General features: G+C 37.0%; 1 protein-coding gene across 1 annotated transcript in view; it reads right to left on the reverse strand.

Moving 5' to 3' along the window:
• Gabra2 (gamma-aminobutyric acid type A receptor subunit alpha2) overlaps positions 1 to 24,612 on the reverse strand; it is a 150,721-nt gene that overhangs the window by 19,654 nt on the left and 106,455 nt on the right. Inside the window, exon 9 of the mRNA XM_060380720.1 lies at positions 1,879 to 2,081. Coding sequence (XP_060236703.1) covers positions 1,879 to 2,081 — 203 coding nt within the window. The remainder of the gene's footprint in view (positions 1 to 1,878; positions 2,082 to 24,612) is intronic.

A 24,612-nucleotide genomic window follows, 5' to 3' on the forward strand; every position in this document is an offset into this window, starting at 1 on the left:
AAGTCCTTTTCATCACTACTTCTGTTAGTAGCCAAACACAACTTATAAATGAACTAGCTACTATAATTAGAACTTCTATAGTTTGTGAAAGAGAAAATAGAACATTTGTTTAGAAAATAGAACTATAACATTCAGTCTCTGTGTCATCAAAGTGTAACATGTAAATATATAAATATTTACATACACTAAAATAACTGAGACAAAAAAAACCACAACAAGTGCTTCAAATTTATGAAAAAATATATAATATAGTATTCAAAAAATGCAAATAGAAGTTTCTTCTAGTTCTAAAATGAGTTATATCACATTATAATATATACAAAGCCTTTCTTAAGTCATGTATCAGTTTATAAAATTAGGGGAAAAAAAAACCTACCGGCATATCTATACACAAATACCCATTAGCCTCCCAGTACTTGAAATATGGAAAGGTATCTATCAATAATCTTAAAGATTAATATTAAAAGCATTTCCCATACTCAGGGTCTTTACTTTTGTTTGTCTTGTCCTATTTTTTGTAACATATAATTAATAAAACAACAGTTTTCTTTAATCCCACTAACTCCCAAAATAATTGACACAGAGAGACTATAATTTTACAATCTTTAAAGCTCTAGAACTAGAAAATATCAAACCTCTAAACTATTTAGCTATCTCAGCTACACTACCCAACAGGCGGTGTCCTTTGTCCATCTTCTCCCTTTCTTCCATGCTCCTCCTGCTTCCTGGTCCTCCTCCAACCCCAAGCCTGGGAAGGTAAACTCTGCCTTGTGAACAAGTGAGTTTTCAAGAAAAGATATTTTTACAAGGAAAAAAAACCAATAGAATATTTTTAACATTGGTGTTAAGTTCAAAACATAGTTGCTTGTTTAATCCATAATATTGATCAAGTAAGTTTGTTTTTTTTATACTTTCAATTGTTTAAAACAAAAAATACTCAACATGGTAAGAAATGATATATAGTAAAAGTGAGATGTGGTTTATGAAAACATTTTCATTGTGTTGTTCAATAAAGCAAACCCTCAAAGTAAAAAATAAATAAATAAATAAATAAATAAATAAAAGCATTTCCCCAATTAGACCACATGAGCAATATAAATTCCTTAAATATTTCAGTATCCACATATTTACTTCATATGATATGAAAATGGAAAATGGTGCCTCCACTTTTACAAAGTAGTAATAGAGGTATGGACGCATGAAGAGTCACTGACACACTGACAGAGCCATAAAGTCTTCAGTGGGAGAAATTAGTGCTCGCTTTTCTTTTCAAAGCTTTATCATAATATATTGCTGGTGGACTAAAGTCATGAATTTCCTGAGCAGACAGACACAGGTTCCAATCAACTTACTCGTCATTTTATGAGCTGGAGCCAATGGACAGCTTTAATAAACTTGAGATTCTTCAGAATGGATGATTAGGATTAAGAAGAGGCCCTGCTTACTTCAGAGATGGAGAGGCAGTCCCCATTGTCACACACAACACCACCAGACATACACCTACACAGGTGCTAAGGAGAGGCTTTAAGAAGAGTTGCTATTAAAAAGCACCCTTAATGGATTTCAGGCAAGAATAAACTTTCAAAAATTGATACTTGTATGTTTTTTCTGGTTTCTCTCTCTCTCTCTCTCTCTCTCTGGAGACAAGGTTTCTCTGTGTAGCCTTAGCTTGCATTGTAGACAAGGATTCACTCTGTAGACCAGGCAGGCCTCAAACTCAAAGATGTGCCTGCCTCTGCCTCAGAGTACTGGGATTACAGGTGTGTGCCACTGTGCCCAGCTAATACCTTTCTTCTTAATATCAAATTTTAGGAGGAATTCTGCTAGAAGCTTGTATGTGCGTAAAATTCTCTTAAATAAGATGAAAAGAGAGCTTACCTTGTCATTTACTACGCTCTTCCCATCCCAAGCCCATCCTCTTTTGGTGAAGTAATTGACTGTTGCAAATTCAATTAGGGCAGAGAATACGAATGCATAGCAAACAGCAATAAACCAGTCCATGGCAGTGGCATAAGCCACTTTGGGGAGAGAATTTCGAGCACTGATGCTCAGTGTTGTCATTGTTAGAACAGTTGTCACCCCTGTAAAAGAAGGGACAGGAACCAGAGGCTCAGTTAGTGATCAGAAAAGAGAGTATCCCAAAGTTATTCTTTCCTTTCTCTCTGTCATTTCTATCCAACCAAAAGCGCCTATACTTTTCACTTTATTCTGCATTAATTCCATTTTCCCTTAAGTACAGCTGATATTTAAAAAGACGGCTAATACTGAAGCACTATTAGTCATGACAGAACACAGGCCCTTTAGAGTGACCTATTACTCATCAGCATTAATTTAAAAACTCATCCACAATACCTCATAATGATACCGATTTGTTTTATTTAGATGAATCATGCTAAAGCACCTGACCAAACCACCACAGTAATTACAGCAGAGTTATGATTGAGAAGTAATTAAGATGCTCTTTTTCACTTTAAGTATCACTGTGTAACTGTGGAATTAACTCTGCTTACTTAGCTTTGGGTAACATCACTTAAACTTTGTCTGAAATAAAATATACCAATTCAGAACAAAACTTTCTAAAACGAAACTTTAAAAGAATCATAAAGTCCCATTCCAAGATCAAAAAAAGAAAATGGAGAGATCACTGCTGTAGTAATAGAATCAGACTTCAGAGACAAGCTCCTGACAGATAATCTAATCTTCAGTGTTCACTTCTAAACACATACACATACAAGCAAGACTAAATGAACTCAACAGGCTCTCTCTCCCCTTCCATCTCTCTGTGCATATGAAACAATGACTTAAAAAGAAATCATAAATATGAGAGGAAATGGGGGATGCAAGAGGATTGTGAAGGGTGAAAGGAAGGGGTGGAAATGATGTAAATAGAGTAACCATATGTGAGATTTTTAAAATTTTAAATTAAAGGATACTTTATAGATTTTGACATTTCTCTCCAAAACTACTTCCTTTCTTTTATAGCTTTGTTTGTTTGTTTGTTTTTTTGGCTGGTGACAGGCAACTCACATTTAAAGGCTATAATCAACTGAAAGTCCAATAGTAGCTTAACTGTATATGGGGGATATTTGAAAGAAAAAGGAAATAAACAGTTTGATGATGTCGCGCAGCAATACCGGAGCAAGCATGGGCAAGACCACATGTCTAATCTACAGCACCAAAAAAGGAAGAAGGTGTGCGACACAGCTGTATGTCGACTTGACACAAGTTAAAGTCATTTGACAGAAGAGACCCTCGATTTAGAAAATGCCTCCAGAGGGGTCAAGGATACCATAACAACACGACCCAAAGAATCAACTAACCAGGGCTCATGGGCTCACAGGGTCTAAGCTAGGTCCTCTACATGTATGTTTTGGTTGTGTGTGTAGCTTTGTCCTTTTGTGAGGATCATGACGGCGGTAGCAGGTGTACCTTTGACTCTTCTGTCTGCTCCTGGGACTCTTTTATTCCTAATGGTTTGCCTTTTCCAACCTTGATATGAGGGTTTGTGCCTATTCTTTTTTTTTTTTTTTTTTTTTTTTGCAGGCAAATGGTGGAATCTAGAAAAGATCATTCTGAGTGAAGTATTCCAGAAGGAGAAAGACAAAATGGAATATACTCGCTTATATAGACCTACAAGATATGATAAACATAATGAAATCTATACACCTACAGAAGATAATCAAGAAAGCAGACACAAGGTAAGATGATCAATCCAAATTTAGAAAGACAAATGGGATATACATTGAAAGTATGACAGAAGTCTACCACAGAAGGCATCTGAAAGACTCTACTTAGCAGTGTTTCAAAGTAGATACTAAGTCTCATAAGCAGACCTTTGACAGAGTACAGGGAATCATATGAAAGAAGGGGAGTTTGATGTGGAAAGGATAGGAGCTCCACAAGGACCAAACATATCTGGGTTCAGGGTCTTTTCTGAGATGGACACTCAACCAAAGACCATGAGTGGATATGACCTAGAACCTCTGCTCGGTTGTGACCCGTGATAGCTCAGTAACCAATTGGTTTCCTATAGTAAGAGGAACAAGGACTATTTCTTTTTTTTTTTCTTTTTTATTTTTTTTTATTTTATTTTTTTCAATGCAGTTTATTCAGGAACCTTGAACAATCCTCGGACCATGGGGAAAGCCAGCCCACAGCTTAAATAGCCTCTGGGTAGCCAACCCAGGCGTGCCTATTTATTTCTAATATCAGAGATCAGACCTCTACTCTTGCCTGATGCGTCTAAAACAAAAAGGGGGAACTGTAGAGAGCTGCGGAATGCTATGCCTTAAAGATGGAGCTGGTTTCCGCCTTCCACCTTCCCGATGTCACGAACAATTCCACATTTGGCTAAGGCTGAGGATCTGGCTTGCTTCCATGTATGCGGACCTATCTTTTTTATTTTTTTTATCAGTTACATTTTATTAACTCTGTATCCCAGCCGTGTCCTGATCCCTCATTCCCTCCCAGTCCCTCCCTCCCTCCCTCATCTCCACCGTGCCCCTTTCCAAGTCCACTGATGGGGGGACCTCCTCCCCATTCATCTGATCCTGTTTTATCAGGTATCTTCAGGACTGGCTGCAAAGCCCTCCTCTGTGGCCTAACAGGACTGCCTAGTCTTATTGTAACTTGTTAGGCCATGTTCAGTTGATAACCCTTGTGGGCCTGCTCTTTTCTGAAGGAAAATGGAGTAGGGTTGGACAGGGGGTAAAGGAGAGGTGAGAAGTGGGTCTGGGAGGAGATGGAGAGGGGTAACTGTAGTCAGGATGCAATATATGAGAGGAAAAGAAATAAATCTAAAAGAAAAAAAAAGTCTCCATGAGATCTGGCTGTGGACAAGCCTTTATGGCACTTCCTTAATTAGTGATTGATGGGGAAGGCCCAGCCCATTGTGGGTGTGGCATCCCTGGACTGGTTATCCTGGTTCTATAAGAAAGTGGGCTGAGAAAACCTTGAAGAGCAAGCCAGGAAGTAGCCCCTTTCCATGGCCTGTGTGAGCTCCTGGCTCCAGGTTTCTGCCCTGTTGGATCTCCTGTCCTGACTTCCTTCAGTGATCAACGGTGAAGGAAAAGTAAGCCGAATAAACCCTTTCCTTCTCAAGTTGTTTTGGTCTTGGTGTTTTCATAACAGCAATAGTAACCCTAACTAAGACAAAAGAAATGTGCTTGGATTTTGGTAATTTGAAGATTTGGGCACTATTTTATGTTTCACTTTTCCTTGGGATAAAATACCATTTCTCCCTCATGCACAAGAAAATCAGTAGTAGAAAGCAGCAATTATTCCATTCAGTCATGAGTGAGTGCATAAAATGTGGTAGTGAAGGTGGAAAACAAACTGATCTTGCTGGCTGTTGTTATTATTAAAAATGCTTTCAGAAAGCCAGCAAGATGGCTCAGAGGACAAAGGTACTTGCCATCAAGCCTGATGATAATCTGTGTGCAATTTCTGGGATTCATTGTTGAAGAAGAGAATGAATTCCCACAAGCTGTCTTCAACCTATGCTATTTGCGCATATGCACTCACTCACGAATGCGCGCGCACACACACACACACACACACACACACAAATAATTAGTAAATAAGTGTAATTAAAAATATTTTTAAAAGTGGGTTCCATAGTAATGGGAACAGGGACTGGCTCTGGCATGAACTGATTTCCCTGCTCTTTGATCACCTCCCCTTGAGGGGAGAGAAGCCTTACCAGGCCACAGAGGAAGACAATGCAGCCACTCCTGATGAGACCTAATAGACTAGGGTCAGAAGGAAGGAGAGAAAGACCTCCCATATCAGTGGACTTGGGGAGGGGCATGCGTGGAGAAGGAAGAGGGAGGGTGGGATTGGAAGGGGAGAAGAGAGGGGGTGGCAGGGGGTTACAAAGTGAATATTAATTTCTTTAATTAAAAAAAATAAAAGGAGTGAAAAAACATTTTAAAAATAGACTTTTACAATAGAAACACATAATTTCAAAGCAATACATCTAAAGATGTTAGGTTGACTTATATTTTCTTTCAGAATTTTTGCTCAAATGGACAAATGAATACATGCAAATCTGTATGTATGCATAAGCCTACAAAACAAAAAAACAAAAATGAAATGACATTTTCCTTGCAGTAATGTTTAACACATTAATTTTCTTTTGTTTTAAACTACAGTTTGGGTATTATTTCAGTGTACTTCAAATTTTCGATGCTGGAATCTACAATATGGTTGAAGTGATGGAATCTCTTAAAGAAAGGGACAGTTTGACAAGGACTGGGCTACATGGACAGAACTCACAAAATGCATTAAGATAATGCATGGGAGAGTCGAATTGAGGCCAAGCCAGTAAGAGAAAGAGAGGGCAAGACTGCAAAGACAGACTGAGTAAGAGAAAGGTGGAAAGAGGACAGGGAGCACATGTCCCAGGGAGAGAGAGAGGGTTCAAATCATGTCCTTGAATAGCCTTGGCTTTCTGTCTCATTATCGATTTTTTGTTTTTTTTCAGGAAGCACTCTTAACCATTCTGATGTCATATGCCATTAGGCCTTCACTAGAAACTAAGCAAATGGACCCACCTCGTCTTAGACATTCAGATTTCAAAAGTGAATGCTCTATTTATAGTTTATGGATGACCATTTTGTTAAAAGAGACATAACAAACGGATACTTTTTAATATTGTATTTTTAACTGTTTTCTTAGTGGTTATCTTGGGCACTAAAATTCGTATTAATATAATTTACATTAAAGCCAACTAAATACCAACAGCATATGTATTTTGGCTTACTGTAATTTTATCACCAATTATACCATTATCTTTCTATGCTTGTTTATATACATATATAATTCTCACATTGTATTTCACTTCAAAATCTAGACAAACAAGATGCTAAAGGAAAAATACATATTTACTAGTTTTCACAGAGCAATGTTGACTGTTGATTTTTTATTATTTCTTCTGTTGATTTTAGTTTTTATCCATCCTGTTTTCATTCAGTTTGATGATACTCTGCTCATGGTCTGCTAATGACAATACTTACTCTACTTTTTTATATTTGAGGTGAAGTAGATGCTGAGAATAAAATCTGGCATAACATACATATATTTATTTCACATATTTACATTATTTTATTTTGTCACTATTCTGATTAGAAGAATATTTCATTTTTGCTTACATTACTAAACTTAGTTTTGATTGGAGTTATTGGGTGACAGTTTATTTCAGCACACTGACTATGAGATCTCAGTGTCTTTGGGTCTCCATCATTATTTAGAATTGTTGAGTGCCTCTTTCATATCAAACATCAGCTTTGCTTTTTTTGTTATGTTGGGTATTGTCCTAACAACATCTAAGTATTTGTATTCATATCTTAGTTTGGGACCAGTGAACTCTGTTAGATTGATATACATCTATCTTAGGAATTCACAGAGCTTTTCTTCAATGCCTAAAAATGAAAAGAATTTAATCTTCTACGAGCAGCTCCATGTATATAGTTCAAAACACATGAACACTGTTTTATCAACATTTGAAGAAGAATCCTATAGATTCTTAAGGACAAGCAGAAGTGAGAACATCGTATTTTTTTTAGGTGTCTCCTAAACACACATACAACTTTGGCAGTATGTGACTTAAAGACTCCAAGAAATATGCCAGTGCATTCCACAACTCTTATGTACAACCCTTTCTCCAGCTTTCCCTCACAGTATTTGTGATTAGTTCATAGTTCACCCCGAATAGTTTTTTTGTAGCCCTGAGAAAGTCTAATCCCTAAAGCCTCTGCCTGGAAATGATTTCACTGAATATCCTCACCCACTTTGTTTGGGAAAACAAATACATGCTTTTGGTGGGGTCTTCCAGGGACTCACCATAAAGTTCACACAAAGCTAATTCTCTTTTGAGCATAAATAGTGTGTGTGTGTTCATGTATATATTGTATGCATGTACACACTGCATGTGCAAATACTCTTGTATTCACTGTGGAGGCTGGAAGATTCCTTAGATATCTTCCACTAGCTTTCCCCACCTTACCTTTGTGAGCCTGGGTGTCACATTGAATCTGGAATTCACCAATTGACAAAGCTGGCTGTACAGTGAACCTCTGAAAATCTTTCTGTCTTTACCTCCTACCACTGGGGTTTCAGACACCCTATTTGTACATGGGATTGGAAATCAAGTTATCTTACAGCAGACAAGGATTTTATTCACATAGCCATCCCTCTTTCCTACTCACTATCTCTGAATAATCTGTTTTACTTTCTCTATTTTCAGGATGGCAGGCTATTATTTTTATAGTTTACATTTAGCTAGGAAGTATGCAATGAGACTACACACCTCAAAGCTTATTATTATCAACAAAACTCAACTACCTCTTCCTTAAATAAGTGTACCCTGGAGTGCCGCAGTTAGGTAATTTGCAAAGCTCTGCAAATGTTAATTTTCATAAATTTTGCTAGTTTTAAAAAATGACTTTTATGAATAGCTATAATCTCAGAACTCCTGTTTATTGTTTGCAGATGTCACAAGGAATTTACCCTGTGACATCTGCAATTCTTCTAGAAAAACAAAACCATGTGGATCACTGGTTAACAGAGGATAGGCCCTCTGATGGCCTCCCTTGCAGACTTCATGGGCTAGTGTTAACTGTTTGTCACTAACCAAATAATCTGATCAAGTCATATAAAAGGTTTTGTTTTTCCTCAGGTAGAAATCAAATATAATTTGTAATTATTTCGGTATAATATGGTGAAGATAAGTATGAACTTAACACAAAGTCTGGTTCACTAAATGTGTTTTTTTTAATTATCCTTATTTTTATAATGTAGCAATATTTTCAGAAATCTATGTTACCAACATGACAAAAGGATATGGACTATAGAATTCAGGAAGACAATCGTGTGAATACATTTCTGAAAGAAAATAACACAAATTGACATTTAATTGCCAGAGACATTGAAATATTATTGACTACTTACAGTATGAGCAACAGGAAATCATAGCAATGAGAAAATAAAGCTATAAGCTGATTGTAATTATGTCCATGAGATATTTTGTTTAAGGAAATTATGCTAATTAAATGTAATGAAAACATATTCAGTTGTGTTTGTATGTCAATATAGATATATGTCAATAAACTCAGTAAAATAAAACACAGGACAAAACAGCAGTTATTTTAGAGAGAATGTAATATCATAATCAGAAGTAGAAATGAAATGCAACTAATTTTACTATTTTGCTGCTTTTCTACATTATTACATAGATTTACGTATTTCCCTGTATTATTTATTTATTAATTATTATTATTATCATTTTTAACAGTTTATTCATTATGTATTCCAGTTATAGCCCCCTCCCTAATCTCCTTCTGGTTCCACCCTCATTTCTCTTCCCCCTCATCACTCTCCCCCAGTCCACTGACAAGGGAAGTCTTCCTCCCCTACTATCTGACCTTAGCTTATCATGTCTCATCACGACTGCCTGGATCCTCTTTCTTTGTAGGCTGGCTAGGTCGCCCTGCCAGAGAAAAGTGATCAAAGAATAGGCAACCAAGTTCATGTCAGAGACACTCCTGATCCCCTTACTAGGGAAACCAACATGGAGACTGAGCTGCTCATGGACTACATCTGAGCAGGGGTCTAGTTCCTCTCCATACATGGTCCTTGGTTGATGCATCAGTCTCTGAAGTCCCCTTTGGGTCACACTTTTTTGGCTTTGTTGGTCGCCTTGTCTAGCTCCTGTCCCCTCTCTGTCTTTCTATCTCCTGCTTCTTCCAGAAGACTCTGTCCAAAGTTTGACTGTGAGTCTCTGCATCTGCTTCAATACCCTTTTGGGTGGAGTCTTTTAGAGGATGTCTGTGATAGGCTCCTAACCTGTTCTCTCTCTTCTACTGCTTCTGGTATCTGTCCTGTTTACCCTTCTGAATGAGAAATGCAAATCAAAAGAACTCTGAGATTCCATCTTATACTCATCAGAATGCCTAAGAGAAAAATTCAAGTGACAACACATGAAGGAGAGGATGTAAAGAAAGAGAAACTCTCCTCCATTGCTGGTAGTATGTAAACTTGTATAACCAGTTGGAAATCAATCTGTCACTTTCTCAGAAAATTGACAATAGCAGTACCTCAAGAGGCAGCTATACCACTCCTGGGTATAGATCTGAAAATTTTTTAACCATACAACAAGGGTATTTGCTCAACTATGTTCATAGCAGCTTTATTCATAATAGCCAGAATCTGGAAACAACCTAGATGTCCCTCAGTGGAGGAACGGAAACAGAAATTGTAGTACGCAATGGAATACTGCTCTCAGCAATTAAAAACAAAGAAATCATGAAATCTGAAAGCCAGTAGATGGAATTAGAAAAGATCATCCTTAGTCAGACCTAAAGAAGCTAAACAACAGGAGGACCTTAAAAAAGATGCTTAATTCTTTCTAATATTAAAAAACAACTAGATCTTATTATTTTTATAACAAAACATCAGCTGGAAAATTATTTGATAATTTGAATTTTTACATATTTTTCTTTAGTTGATTTAATTTTATTTTATTCTTATGTTAAGAATTTTAAATAAAATATAACTTCATTTACCTCCTCTTATCTCTCCTTCTATTTTTCCACATCCCCTGCCTCTTAATACTCTCATCTTAAATTGATGCTTTCCTTGATTGCTGTACACACACACACACACACACACACACATATATGTCAGTAGCGTATGGCTGTTTGTGTATAACGTAAGGGTTGATCACTCTGGATTAGTTGAACAACAAGGGGCTCAATCTTGAAAGAGACTTACTTTCCCTCTCTCAAGATTTTTTTTCTGTTTTTTTTTTTATTTTTTGTGTATGTGTGTGTATGGATGGGGCCACTTAAAAGTCTTTTCCACTTCAGCATGCCTATTGTTATCACTATCCATGTTCTATTTAGGCAGCCATATTGTTAAAGACTCTTGGGTACAACTTCCTTGTCATTTCTAAAAGAAACAATTTCACAGTACATGTCCTGGTTCTCTTGCTCTTGTAATCTTTCTGCCCCCTCCTCAGAGATTCCCTAATTAGGTGTAGAGGTTGTGTTAAGGCTGGGTGTCCCAAGATCCGTATATCTGTTTTATGATCTGTTGTGGTTTTCAGTAAGTGTCTCCATTTACTACAAAGAGAAGCTTCCTTGATAATGGAGTGAAAGAAATGCTTATCTGTGGGTATAAGCATACATTCTGGGATGAAGCTAACAATTGTGTTGATCTAGAAACACGGTGGTAAAAGTTTCTCCTCTGAGGTCTCTGACCTCACTAGCCCTGGGTTGTTGTCTAGGTTCCTTATTTCACTCATGATTTTCCATCCTGTTGAACAGGCCTAAGTCTAAATGACAGCAGTCAGTTACTATCAAGATATGATTGGTTCTATTTTACCCTGAGGAATAGCTTACCAAGCTGGTCAATGTTAGAGTTCCTTGCTGTCTTAGCAAAGTAGAACTGTTGATGGCTTCCCTCCCTTGGAAGCTTATGTAGTACTTCCTGGTACTATGGAATCCAGACTGCAAGGAGCCTCTCAGGTAACATATAGCTCAAATCTTCTGAGTTTAGTGTTTGAAGTATGTGATTTCCCCAGAACAGGGACTTACCATCAACCTATTAGGGAACTAAGGGAAGCTGAGGCAGTGTATATTGTTCTGGAAGGCACACGGGCTAATCTGACTTGTAATTTAAAGAGAAGTTTTTCATGACTGATGCAGGAGTTTTGGTAGGTAGTCCAGGGCTTTTGTGTCACCTATGTGGCTTACCTTCGTTTAAGAACAAAAATACACACACAAAGTAATGTCCCCATTAAACCATTCATCCTCATTTTTCTCCTTTCCGTTTTGTACTTTTAAAAAATAAAAAGGGACAAGAGGGATAACTTAGTGGGAAAGAGTACTTGTTCATACACAGGATCTGGGTTCAGCTCCCAGCACCAACATGGCAGCTCATTGCTATTTATAACTTCAATTACAAAGTATTCGACACTCTCTTCTGGACTTGCATGTGGTGTACATACATACATAAAAAATAAATAAATAGATATTACTAATTAAAATAAATAAAAATTAAAATAAAATATAAAAATACATAAGGGCAGATTCTAAGAGGATAACATTAGTAACTTGTTGCAATTAATAGCTAAGAAAATTTATTAATTTTTATAATTTTTTCTTGCAGCGATGTTTGTTTGTTTGCTTTGGAGGGGGTAGTTTTTTATTAGAATAAACGAATTAATTTCAAAATGGGCATATAATAGCATCTTTTATTTCCAATTAATTATGACTCCTCACAAATAATAGATGTTAATATTCATTAATGTTAAACTCTTTACCTACTGAAAAAATCAGGTAAATTAATAGAGAAATGAAGGAGTGACCTAGAAAGGGAAGTAGGGTAAAGGTAACAAAAAGGAGGGGAAACGGGGAAAATTGAGCAAAACTTTTATTGGGAAGTAAGGAAAAAATCAAAAACAGAAGAAGAAGGAAGAAGAGGTACAAATAACTTGACAGATGTTAAATAAAGTCTCAAGGAAAAGATTTATATTTTATAGTACATTAATACGTACATATGTATATGTCTATACACATGTACATAAACATATATAAACATATATGCCACATGGGTTGTCAATATTTCATAAAAGAGCCACGGACTTACAAACCCCTAGTACCAGTTATGAAAAACCATCACACAAATTATAAATCAGAGTAGTCCACTTAACTCACAAAACACACTTGTTGTTTTCCTTGGTTTTTTGTCGCAGATTAAAAGTAAGACTCTCTTGCTGAAGATACCAGATACTTCAAACACAGAACTCACAATACTTGACCTAGACCTAACCTGAGACCCCCTTTCTTGCAGTCTGTCTTCCATAGCTCCAGAAAGCACTCTGTGAGCTGTCAAGGCCTCCCAAGGTCAACCCTGAATTCATATGCACATTTAATCCATCAACAATTTTATGGAGTTATGACAACAAGGTATTATAACAATTACTAGCACGGTAAGCTATCCCTAAAGGTGCATAGCAGTATGCATATCTTGATGGTAACTGACAGCTGCCATTTACACTTAAGGCCTGCTCAACAGGAAGAAAGTTGTGTCTGCTCTTAAAATTTAGCCAATTATTAGAAACTAGTGCAGTGATGGATTTTAGAGACATATATACTATCACCGCTTTTAGACAAGCACAGTTCCTAATTGCTTTCCAGAGCTTATGTTTATACACACAGAAAAGTGTTCTTTCACCCCGTATCAAAGAAGCTTCTCTTTGTAGCAAATGGAAACTATTATAGAAAACGGCAACCAGTCATAATTCAGAGATCAATTGATCCTGAGAAAACCCAGGCTCAGGGAAAACATCTACAAGACAACTCCCACACATAAGGGTTAGGGATCATTACAGAAGAGTAGGTATAAAGAATGTGAGAGTCGGAGAACCAGAAAATCAGCAGTGAGATTGTTTCTCCTTGAAATGACGATGAAGCTCTACCTATAATACCTCAACAGTACAGCCACCTAAGCAAGACCTAGATAATGATAGTATCATTGTTTTGACATTGAAGTGAAAGGGAGAATGCCATAGAGACCTAGCCACAGACAAAGAACTGCACGCAACTAAAGACTGCTAAGAGAAGGAAAGTTAGACCGGCCCCAGGATTATCTCTAGTTGATCAACCTTAAAGTCATATGCACATAAGTCAAACTGTTTGGATTCAGAAGCTTGTGGTTACTTGGTTACACACACACACACACACACACACACACACACACACACAGAGAGAGAGAGAGAGAGAGAGAGAGAGAGAGAGAGAGAGAGAGAAGTGCATGTACACATAGGCATATGTATGCATATACATATATATACATATATATCAACAATTAAAGGAAAAAAGTTCATCAAATTTTGAGGAAGTTGGGTTGTATATGAGAGGGATTAAAGAGAGGAGACATAGGAGGGGTTGGAGGGAGGAAAGGGAAGGAAAAATGATGTAACTGTATTTCCATTAATTTTTAAAAATTCAAGTTCGAGTGATTGAGGACCATAAGCTCAGTTTTTTTTTTTTTTTTTTTTTTGAAGCTTGTGTTCCTAGATGATTAAACACTAGTCTCAGGTCCATTTACTGAAGTGAATACACTGTAGCAGCCATTTCAATATGAATCTTCCATGCAGACATTAGCTTTTTACCATATTCAAAGGTTTTCCTTATGTACCCTTTATTTGCTTTCAAAAGGGTTTTGAATTTGACAAGGGCATTGCTAACTTCATGTGCAAAGTGCCTTCCTCCTGTCATCTCTCCCTTTTTCCCTTTTACTACAAGGATGAGATTTTCATATGCCAGCTTTTCTGTCTATTGGTTCAACCCAGATGGTTCTCATTACAATGTTAACAGAAAGAGCTGAACATTAAGAAGTGATTCACTTATCTGGAAAGCTCAAAAACTTTGCAGTGTCTTCCAGCAACGGCATCTTGCTAGCTCATCATGCACTGTGTAAATGAGTGTTCCCATAACTTTACATCAGTGCTCCTCCTTCTCACCTTGGTGTCACCTTACAATGCACATCTTCTCTGGGAAAACAAGATCTTTCTCAGTAGCATGTAAAGGCAAGTACCCTAAAGTACTTCATCAGTTAAAATCTCTGCATATGTGTGAACATGTGGATGATGGTTACAAAGACCACATCTCACCCTAACTCCTGTACATCCTGATTTCATTTTATATTGCAGTGTAAATAGTCACAAAACTTCCTATGTTTAATTCATATTCTACTCCCTGTATTTGAGTAAATGGTCCCTGTGTGAAGCAACCCTAAAGCACTGGGGTAAAAGATATGTTGATTGAGGAAAGTCAAATCAGAGAGAGTAGTTTCAACACCACACAAGGACTAATCACCACTGTCAGAGGTCTGAGTTCTGACCTGTGATCTTAGGGAGGGGGGGTTTCTTTAGTTCTTTTTTTGTTTTATATCAGTTTTGTTATTTTTTTTTAAGTAAGGATTTAAAATAGCGTTGCTATTGAGATGAAATAAATTAACAGAGTACAAAGTTGGGTCTTCTGATTTAAAAAGGTGCATGTGTGCATATGAAGAAACACTAACAGCCTGTAAGTGAATTTAAGAAATTGAATAATAAACGTAATATAAAATTCTTGTGTGTGAGAGAGAGATAGAGAGTGAGAGAGATAGACAGTGAGAGAGGAGGTTGGGAGGGGCAAAAGGGGTAGACAGAGAGACAAAGACACAGAAAGAGGAGGGAGGAGGTTTGGTGTGTATAGTACATTAGGGAGAAAAAGTCTCAATAATCTGAAGCAAAAACTGCAAGAGGAAAAATGTAAAATTGTTTGATACCACCTGCTGGCTACTGCTAGAAATGGCAGAAACAAGAGTCTGATGAAACGTATCATTTCTGTCTTTTTTTTTTTTTTTTTTTTACCACAGTGAACAAAACAATACTCGCCCCTTTCCCAAACATAATAATGTCTATGTTATATTACTACTACATTGAGAAAGGTTACAATTGTAACTTATGGCTCCCCTGCACCTATCCAATCAAAGGGTGGGTCTTCTATATCTTAGGTATAATTTAGTAGACATTTATCCTTGTTGTAAAACCTAGTTATTTCATACTCTTTTAAATCAAATTTTGTGAGAACACAGAGACAATTATGATCTAGAAGGTCTATTTACAGTTTGTGTAGCCACAACGTGGCTTCAGGTATGACGTGCTATTCTTCTGTCTTATATGAGTAGGTCATGAATTCATAATAGCCAAAACTCATTTCCATATTCAAACACTTTGCTTCTTAAAGGTCTCTTTTTAAAGTGTCCACAATCAAAATGATAGCAATTTCAGATTTTACAATCCAGTGAAGAGGCATAATAAATATTTTGTCAACCTGGATAAACGTACATGTTTTTGTTGACCTGCACTTTTTCCTCTGTCACACATTCCCCACTTTCATATTTTGGCAACTCGTATTCCTTCATGGAGTGAATTATTATTAACAATTGCTGAATTCTACTTTTGTAGGCACTTGTCAACAAAGAGCAAAGGCTCCCACTCTCTATAGCAGCCATGCTGTGAACGCTTTCCTTGCATTCTTTTCCTTGAGATAATTTTTGACCTGTCCTGTGCACTCCTCTGTCATCTCCTGTGTGTGTATACTCATTTGCACAAGCCTATACCCAAGTAAACCGTATGGATTACAGCCTGTCTTTGTTCCTTAGAAACAAACAAACAAACAAAAAACAAAAAAAAAAAATTGCCTGGTGGAAGGTAGAAACGTATTGCACAGTTATTGAATCTATAAATATTTATTTAAACTGCTCCCACAGTGACCTCTAATGGAAAACCGTGTATTTACTAGCATACTATCAAGAAACTGATCCTTTCTTTCATAAAGGAATCCCCACTTTTTTTGGGGGGACTATTCAGCAAAATCAGAATTATCCAAGGGACATTAAAAAGTCAGAGCACAAATATGTCCTATACTACAATTGGGCAAGTTGCTTGATAACCCATAATAGGTCAATCTGGGTAAACCAGCAGGATTGGTAAGGCTACTGTAGAGAAACAGGTTGTAAGGAGTAACATGATATTAAAAAATGAACTGGATTAGTAGATAACATGTGCATTTCAGAAGGACACAGAAACTAGTCCTCCGGGAAGAACAGCATGAAAGATAAGATGAAAGAAAAGACAAAGCCGGGATTTCTTTTTTTTTTTTTAAGTATTTTAATTTATTGATTATGTATACAGTCTTCTGCTTGCATGCCAGAAGAGGGCACCAGATGTTACTATAGATGGTTGTGAGCCACCATGTGGTTGCTGGGAATTGAACTCAGGACCTCTGGAAGAGCAGCCAGTGCTCTTAACCACTGAGCCATCTCTTCAGCCCCCCAAAGCCGGGATTTCAAGCAAGACTCCACCACCAACAATTATAGATTACTTCAGATGCTGTCTCTCTAACTGTGGTGATGATTTTGGCTTTTGTGGTGACCGTCATTTCTCTTCTTTAACCCCACCCAAGATTTTATGAATGCAGTTTGTTGAAGTTTGAAGACAGCTTTTTATTTTTATTTTTTATTTTTTGATAAATGTCTTTCTATGTAGTCTTGGCTGTCCAGAACGTATGTTAGAGACTAAGCTAGATAAATTTTCTGAGTCTCCAAGATCACCAACGTGCTGGGGCTGCAGTGTCAGATGGGTAACACCACACTCAGCTTTCTGGGTGTTCTACATACTTTTGTACTTATTTCTGCTCTCCAGGCTTTCTGCTCCGGTTTCGGTGGTTTGGCCTGTAATTAATATTCCTACATTTTCAACCATTATTATCTCAAATATTTATTTTATATATCCCTGACTTCCTTCTTTTTCCTATGTTCCAACTATGAATATTTAATATTTGTTGACATTGTAGCAATTCTCTGATTAGTTTTATTTTTCTGTTTGAATTACATTTTGGTAAATTTACAATAATACATACCTAGAATCTCACCAGTTTTTTTTTTTCAGACAGTTTACTGCTTAACCTGTTCCTTAAATTCTGTTTCCACACTGTTTTAATTTCAATAGTTCCTATTGTTACCTTTAATTGTTTTTCTCTTTGTTCATAGGCATTCATGCGTGTATGCAATGAAACCTATGTTTAGTTTTGGTTATTACCTAGTTACATCCCTCTGCCTGTATAACTCAGCTTTTTCATATCCTTTATGTCTACCAGCAGATGCGTTAAATATTAATGGCTGTAGCAAACATAGTTACACTTTTCAACCATCAATTCCAATGACTAAATCACGGTTTCAGTGTTGGCTTTGTCTCTTTTGTTTCTGTTTTAATTTTACCTTTGGTAATATCATGTAATTTTATTGTTATTACTGTTACTGAAAACTGTAATGAGTTGGAGAACGGGAACTGAGGTTGATTTGTATAGTGCATGATTCATGATAATTGTTCTAGTTTAGTTTAATATTTGTTGTTTTGTGTTAATGATGCCTTTTGTAGTTATGAATGCCACCTGAAATGAACTACAAGATATTCTATTTATCTCTTGTAGATTTTCAGTTCCTTTAATATTCCTTCTCAGAGAGGGTCTGTGACTTTCAATTCTTTCAGGCGTAAGCTACAGATAAATTCTTAGCGTACAGTGATGGTATAATGAGAATGTACGGGGGAAAAGGGGATCTAGAATTTGACCTGTTGACTCCATCTCATTTCTAGTGGACCTGTGTCTAAAACTACAGCACTCACAAATGTTTTGCCATTGTCCTAGCTGTTCAACTAGCTACAACATTCATAATATGTTTCCATGAAACTTCAATTGCCAGACAATGAATCATCAGAATTAACAGCACTTTTGGGTTAAGTCAGAAAAGCTAGATGGACTGGATAAATAAATCTCCATTTCTATCTCCAGGGAGAAGTCCCAGCCAACCAAGCACATTCTCCAGAAGGTTTTGTTGTGAATGAGGTTTCTGGGCAAAGCTCAGAATTACCAGTTGCACTGAACCTGGCTGTACTTCTCAGAGTTTTCTTGAATTTTTAGTAAAGGATCTTAGTTACAGTCCATGAACATGTGATGTTCCAGTAAGACTACAGCTTGATAAGCCTCTCATCCTCACACTAATGCAGATTCAGTCCCAAGCAATTCATCAAAATTACTGTGACAATGTTCCAACCAGCATATGGCTTCCACAGCTTCTCTTCCAGGTAAGAGCTCTTGGCTGTGTCACTCTGAGTTTGCCAGCCTTGTCAGAATTTGGGATGACAACGTGCCTGTCATCATGGTTCACTGGTGAATGCAATGAGACACCTTAGTTTTCATTTTGTTCAGCTTTAGTTTGTTGTAAGAATAGGAAAGACAGACTGCAAACTCTGCACATGTCAGCGTTGGACTATGAAGTTCAGCCTCTTAACTTTAACATGTGATTTTAAAAATAAGACCCCTACTATTATTAGTCATATGCCTATCACTTAATTCTGGGAGACTTAATTTTGTTCTGGGTATTTGTGTCTGATTTGTAATCAGAGAATCTGCATGAAAGCTTACTAAAGTAATGAACAGGCATGCATAGGCAACCTTTGAGAATTAAAGAATAAGCTACTGTAAGTTGCTAAGGTAAGAAAAATTCACAAATATCTGATCGTGGCCAGAAAATTTAAGTAGGATAGTCAGATGTTCTAATATGCCCCTGTGTACTGATATCTTAATATTAAGAAGCAGCCTGTGCAAGCATGTAAAACTGAATTTCAGTGACTTATAATATGCTAGAGAGACAGAGGGACAGAGATCAGAGTTTTCAAATAGTTTGCTAACCACAGGCAGATGGAGGCACATGCAAAAATTAAAGATTCTTAGTCAGATTGATTCAGAAGGAAGTACTTTTGCATTTGTTTTCATCCCTTAATGAAACATCAACACACCCCCTTAGGTTATCTTTACTGCATTAAGTGATGTGGTTAATAAAATGTATAGAAAGAAAAACCGAAACAAAGTGAGGTTAAAAATCTTACCGAAAATCACAGTATTATCAAGTAGTAAATGTAAGACAAAATTAAGACATTCTGACTTGAAACTCCACATTCTTTGCCAAAATTTAAAAAGGAATTTTTTTTCAAAATCAGTTAATGATTAATATCATTTGTCTACCATTGCATTTTATCGGTGAAGCCTCTGAGGTTTCTCTTAATAACAGAATTAATAGAAAAGTTTTAATTGCTTGGGGAATGACTACGCCTAGAGGAAAATGGTTACTAAAGCTGAATGGGGTTTCGAGTTTTCTACCTGTTTTAGTCGAGTGACAATGAGACTTAATTGCATCAAAATATAAACATCATTTTAAATTACATAAGACAGTGGCATCTGCACAGCACTGGCACCTACTCCACAATAAACCTTTCCACTCGAAAAAAATTGAACTGATGATTTCTTGAATTGTTGGGCTACGTCCTATGAGCATTTGTACCTCTGAAATTTGCACTTAACTAACAGCTATAAAACTCTCCTTCTATCTTCCTTCTTAGATACTGTACCGGATTCATTTTGTCTCTACAATGATTATTAAACTGTGCATTTTGCAGACTTAGAATGATAAATGAAAATGACGTGAAGAATCTGTGTCATTCAAATTTCTATAGCTTCTGTTTGTTTGTTATGCTCTTTTGCATCGCCACCCCCCAGATAAATGATGGATAAAGAGGCTGAGAATGCAAAGAAAGGATGTAAGAGTCCCATCTAGTGGCAGACTGAGAAAACCAAAGAACATTGAACTAATGACTTCCAAAAATTTTATTTTTCAACTACTCATTCTCCACTTGATGGAAGGCTTTATCACAGATCATTAGAACACAGAATGGAAAAACATCCTCTGGTTTCTTCTCCCCTCTTCGATTGTTTCTACAAATCTGAGACTCTTTTTTAAAATAGATCTGTTATTCTGGATTCATTAAACCCTTGATATTCTTGACTGGATGGCCCTGTTTATAGATGTCTCAAAGAATATGATTCAGCTCTTTAACTGGGGATTATTTGATAACCATTTGGATCCAAAACCCCGATCATCTCTTAAGACAGGGCTCTTGCAAACATAACCTGCCAACTCCTACTGTTCCTTTGAAACGGTAATTTCCAAAAATTTACCATGGCTCATATCCATTATCAGGATTTCTGAAATGAGGATTGCTCAGGACTGCCTGCATTAAGGTAAGGCTGGATGTGGAAATAGTCAAGAGCAGGTGTCTGCTTTGTCTCCTCTTTATCCAACACAGTGAAGCTCGGTGTGCTTCCTGCTAAGTCTCACAGTACTATTGTGATTTCTTGATTTTAAAATGGAGTCATATGTTTGGCAGTATGACAATAAGACAGTAAAAGAACAGCAGACCAAAGAAAGCCCTCTTCTGTATAAACTCCCCACTGTTACCAAATCCATTTTCTATTTCATTCTTGTAAATTGCATTGCCACGAAATGAGGGTAGAATATTGAAATGTTAATCATTTGGGAGACTTTTTATAACTCCCTAAGGTGATTTAGCTGAAAAAATATTGTTATTTGTGATGAATAATGTATTAGAAAACTTTTATCAGAAAAAATCACCCAATTAGAAACTATTGCCTTGAAATGACAAAACACATTTAAACATAACTAGTAGCTTTTTATAATTTTTAGAATTAAAACCTAAAAATGCACTTTCAAAACTTTGTTTGAGCAGAAGTAAATACATCACACTTTAATATTGGCATATACCAATAAAATAGTGAAAAAATCAGAGTAAAGAGGCTATTGTTCTCTATAATTCAAAGTATAAGTTCTAGAAAAAAAAGCTATACCTCAAAGCCTAAGTCAAATTGATCCAAAAGAGCAATCAGGATGGTAGTAGCACTTTGAAGGCTGGAGCAAAAGATAACTTCCTTCGGAGCTTCTGAGATTTTCCCAAGAAGCAAAGGACAGTCATCAGAACAAAATGACAGTGTACAGACTGGGAAGGATCTTCAACAACCCTATAGCTAACAGAGGGCTAATATCCAGAATATTTAAAGAACTAAAGAAGTATTAAACAGCAAAAAATGAAGTAATCCAATTAAAAAATGGAGTACAAAGCTAAACAGAGAATTCTCTGTAGAGGGATATCAAATGGCAGAGAAACACTTAACGTAATTATCAACTTCCTTAGTCATCAGGGAAATGCAAATCAAAACTACCCTGAGATTTCACCTTATACCCATCAGAATGTCTAAGATCAAAAACTCAAGTGATAATACATGCCGGAGAGGATGTGGAGAAAGGGGAACCCTCCTCCATTGCTGGTGGGAATGTAAACTTGTGCAACCACTTTGGAAATCAATCTGGTACTTTCTCAGAAAATTAGGAATAGTGCTACCTCAAGATCCAGCTATACCACTCCTGGGCATATAATCAATATATGCTCAAGTATACAACAAGGACAATTGCTCAACCATGTTCATAGCAGTTTTATTAGTAATAGCCTGAATCTGGAAACACCCCAGATGTCCCTCAACTGAGGAATGGATACAGAAACTGTGGTACATTTAAACAATACAATGCTGCCCAGCAATTAAAAAAAAAAAAAAAAGGGAAATCATGAAATTTGCAGACAAATGGTGGGATCTAAAAAAGACCATCTTGAGTGAGATATCCCAGAGGCAGAAAGACACACATGGTATATACTCACTTATAAGTGGATATTAGACCTATAATATAAGATAATATAATATAGGATAAACATAATAAAATCTGTTCACCTAAAGAAGCTAAGCAAGAAGGAGGACCCTGAGTAAGACGATCAATCCTTACTCAGAAAGGCAAATAGGAAATCAGAAGAGGGAGAACAGAAGAGGATATTACCACTGAGGGCCTCTGAAAGACTCTACCCAGCAAGGTATCAAAGCAGATACTGAGGCTCATAACCAAACTTTGGGTAGAGTGCAAGGAATCTTATGAAAAAAGGGGGAGATAGAAAGACCCGGAGAGAACAGGAGTTCCACAAGGAGAGCAACAAAACAAAACAAAAATCTGGGCATAAGCATCTTTTCTGAGACTGACACTCCAACCAAGGACCATGCATGGAGATAACCTAGAACCCCTGCACAGATGTAGCTCATGGCAGTTCATTCTATAAATGGTGTCCTAGTAAGGGGATCAGGGACTATCTCTGAGAACTCAGTGGATGTCTCTTTGATCACTTCCCCTTGATTGGGGAGCAGCCTTACCAGGCCACAGAGGAAGACAATGCAGCTAGTCCTGATGATACCTGATAGGCTAGTGTTACATGGAAGGGGAGGAGGACCTCCCTAACAGTAGACTTGGGGAGGGACATGGGAGGAGATGAGGGAGGGAGAGTGGGATTAGAAAGGGATGAGAGAGGGGGCTACAGATGCAATGGCAAGTGAATAAACTGTAATTAATAAAAAATAAATAAAATTTAAAAGCCTTATTCAACAAAACAAACAAACAAACAAAAAATGACAAGCAAAACCATCCTGAATACCTGCAGTCTTCCTCATATACTCTATAAAATTATAAAGATTTCATAGATTACTTCCAAGACAAAATTTATTGGAAATGCTTTGGAAATATAGTACAATAATCAAATCATGCTCAGATTATACTGAGTCTCTAAGTGTTATAATGATGCAATTATGTGTAGTAAGATGTTCATAGAGATGGATTAACTAGGAAATTTTTGCTTTAAAATCTAAACTATAAGATTTGGACAGGACAATAAGAATGTTTAAACTTATTTTATTCTATCTGCCTTGGGCCCCTAATAATAAAACTTCAACTATAAGCAGGAGCTGTCTCTGACATGCACTCAGTGGCTGGCTCTTTCCTCACCTACCCCAAGAGGGAGCAGCCTTTCCAGGCCACAAAAGAAGACAGTGCAGCCAGTCCTGATGAGACCTGATAGGCAAGGGACAGATAGAAGGGAGGAGGAGGGGTATAAAGTGAGAAGAGGAACAGAGGTTGGGACTGGGAGGAGACTACATCAGGGATACAAAGTGAATTATTATAATAAATAATAAATTAAATTAAAGTAATAAAAGAAAAGATAAAAATAAATTAGTGCCAATAAAACCCCTTCAACTATAGCACAAGGCACACAAGTTCCTCAAGTCATCTGATGACAATAGAGATAATGAAAATTCAGATCTTAGTGTCTGACTCAAGTTCTGAAATGCTTTTAGTAAATACAATTCTCAAAAGCAAATACATACACACACAGACACAGACACACACACACACATATTCAGACTGGTATTTTGTATTGATCTGGTATTCAATAATGAAAAAGGTGTAAAGGTGTTATGGGGAGATTATAGAAGTTATAGGGCCTCAGAATAGCTCGGTGGATCAATTTTCTTTCTTTTTTTTTTTTCAATGCAGTTTATTCAGGAACCTTGAACAATCTTCTGACCCCGGGGAAAGCCAGCCCACAGCTTAAATAGCCTCTGGGTAGCCAACCCAGGCGTGCCACGGGGGCAATGCAGATAGGTCCACATACATGGAAGCAAGCCAGATCCTCGGCCTTAGCCAAATGTGGAGTTGTTCGTGACAGAGAGCACTCACCATTGGGAAGGTGGAAGGCGGAAACCAGCTCCATCTTTAAGGCGTAGCATTCCGCAGGCTAAGCACTGCACTCAGGGTCAGCCGCTTTGGACCCAGAGAAGAGCATGTCTGATTGCATGCGGGTTGATGCCCCAGGTCCCGCCTCTGAGAAAAAGCTATCGGACGGTCTGATGCTCTTTGGGTGGATGACACCTAAATGAACATCTGTACAAAGTCCCAATTTATTCCTAATATCAGAGATCAGACCTCTACTCTTGCCTGATGCGTCTAAAACAAAAAGGGGATCAATTTTCTTGTTTGCAAATATGAAGGGAATGTTGTTGTCTTAACTGGGATATTGTTCCAGAACTAAACAACAAATAATTTGGACATACCCAGCTCAGTGTATCATAAAAGTAGGGTGTTCATAAATTGTAGTTTTTAGTGTTGTTTCTGGGCTACAAATGAGAGTAACTAAAATGTCTTAAATGAGCATGACTATAATAAGTTAATATTTGCCAGGCCTTGTCAAATCTCAATATTAATACAAAGTTAATACAA

The sequence above is a fragment of the Meriones unguiculatus genome, chromosome 3 (assembly GCF_030254825.1).
Source record: "Meriones unguiculatus strain TT.TT164.6M chromosome 3, Bangor_MerUng_6.1, whole genome shotgun sequence".
Lineage (NCBI taxonomy): Eukaryota > Metazoa > Chordata > Mammalia > Rodentia > Muridae > Meriones > Meriones unguiculatus.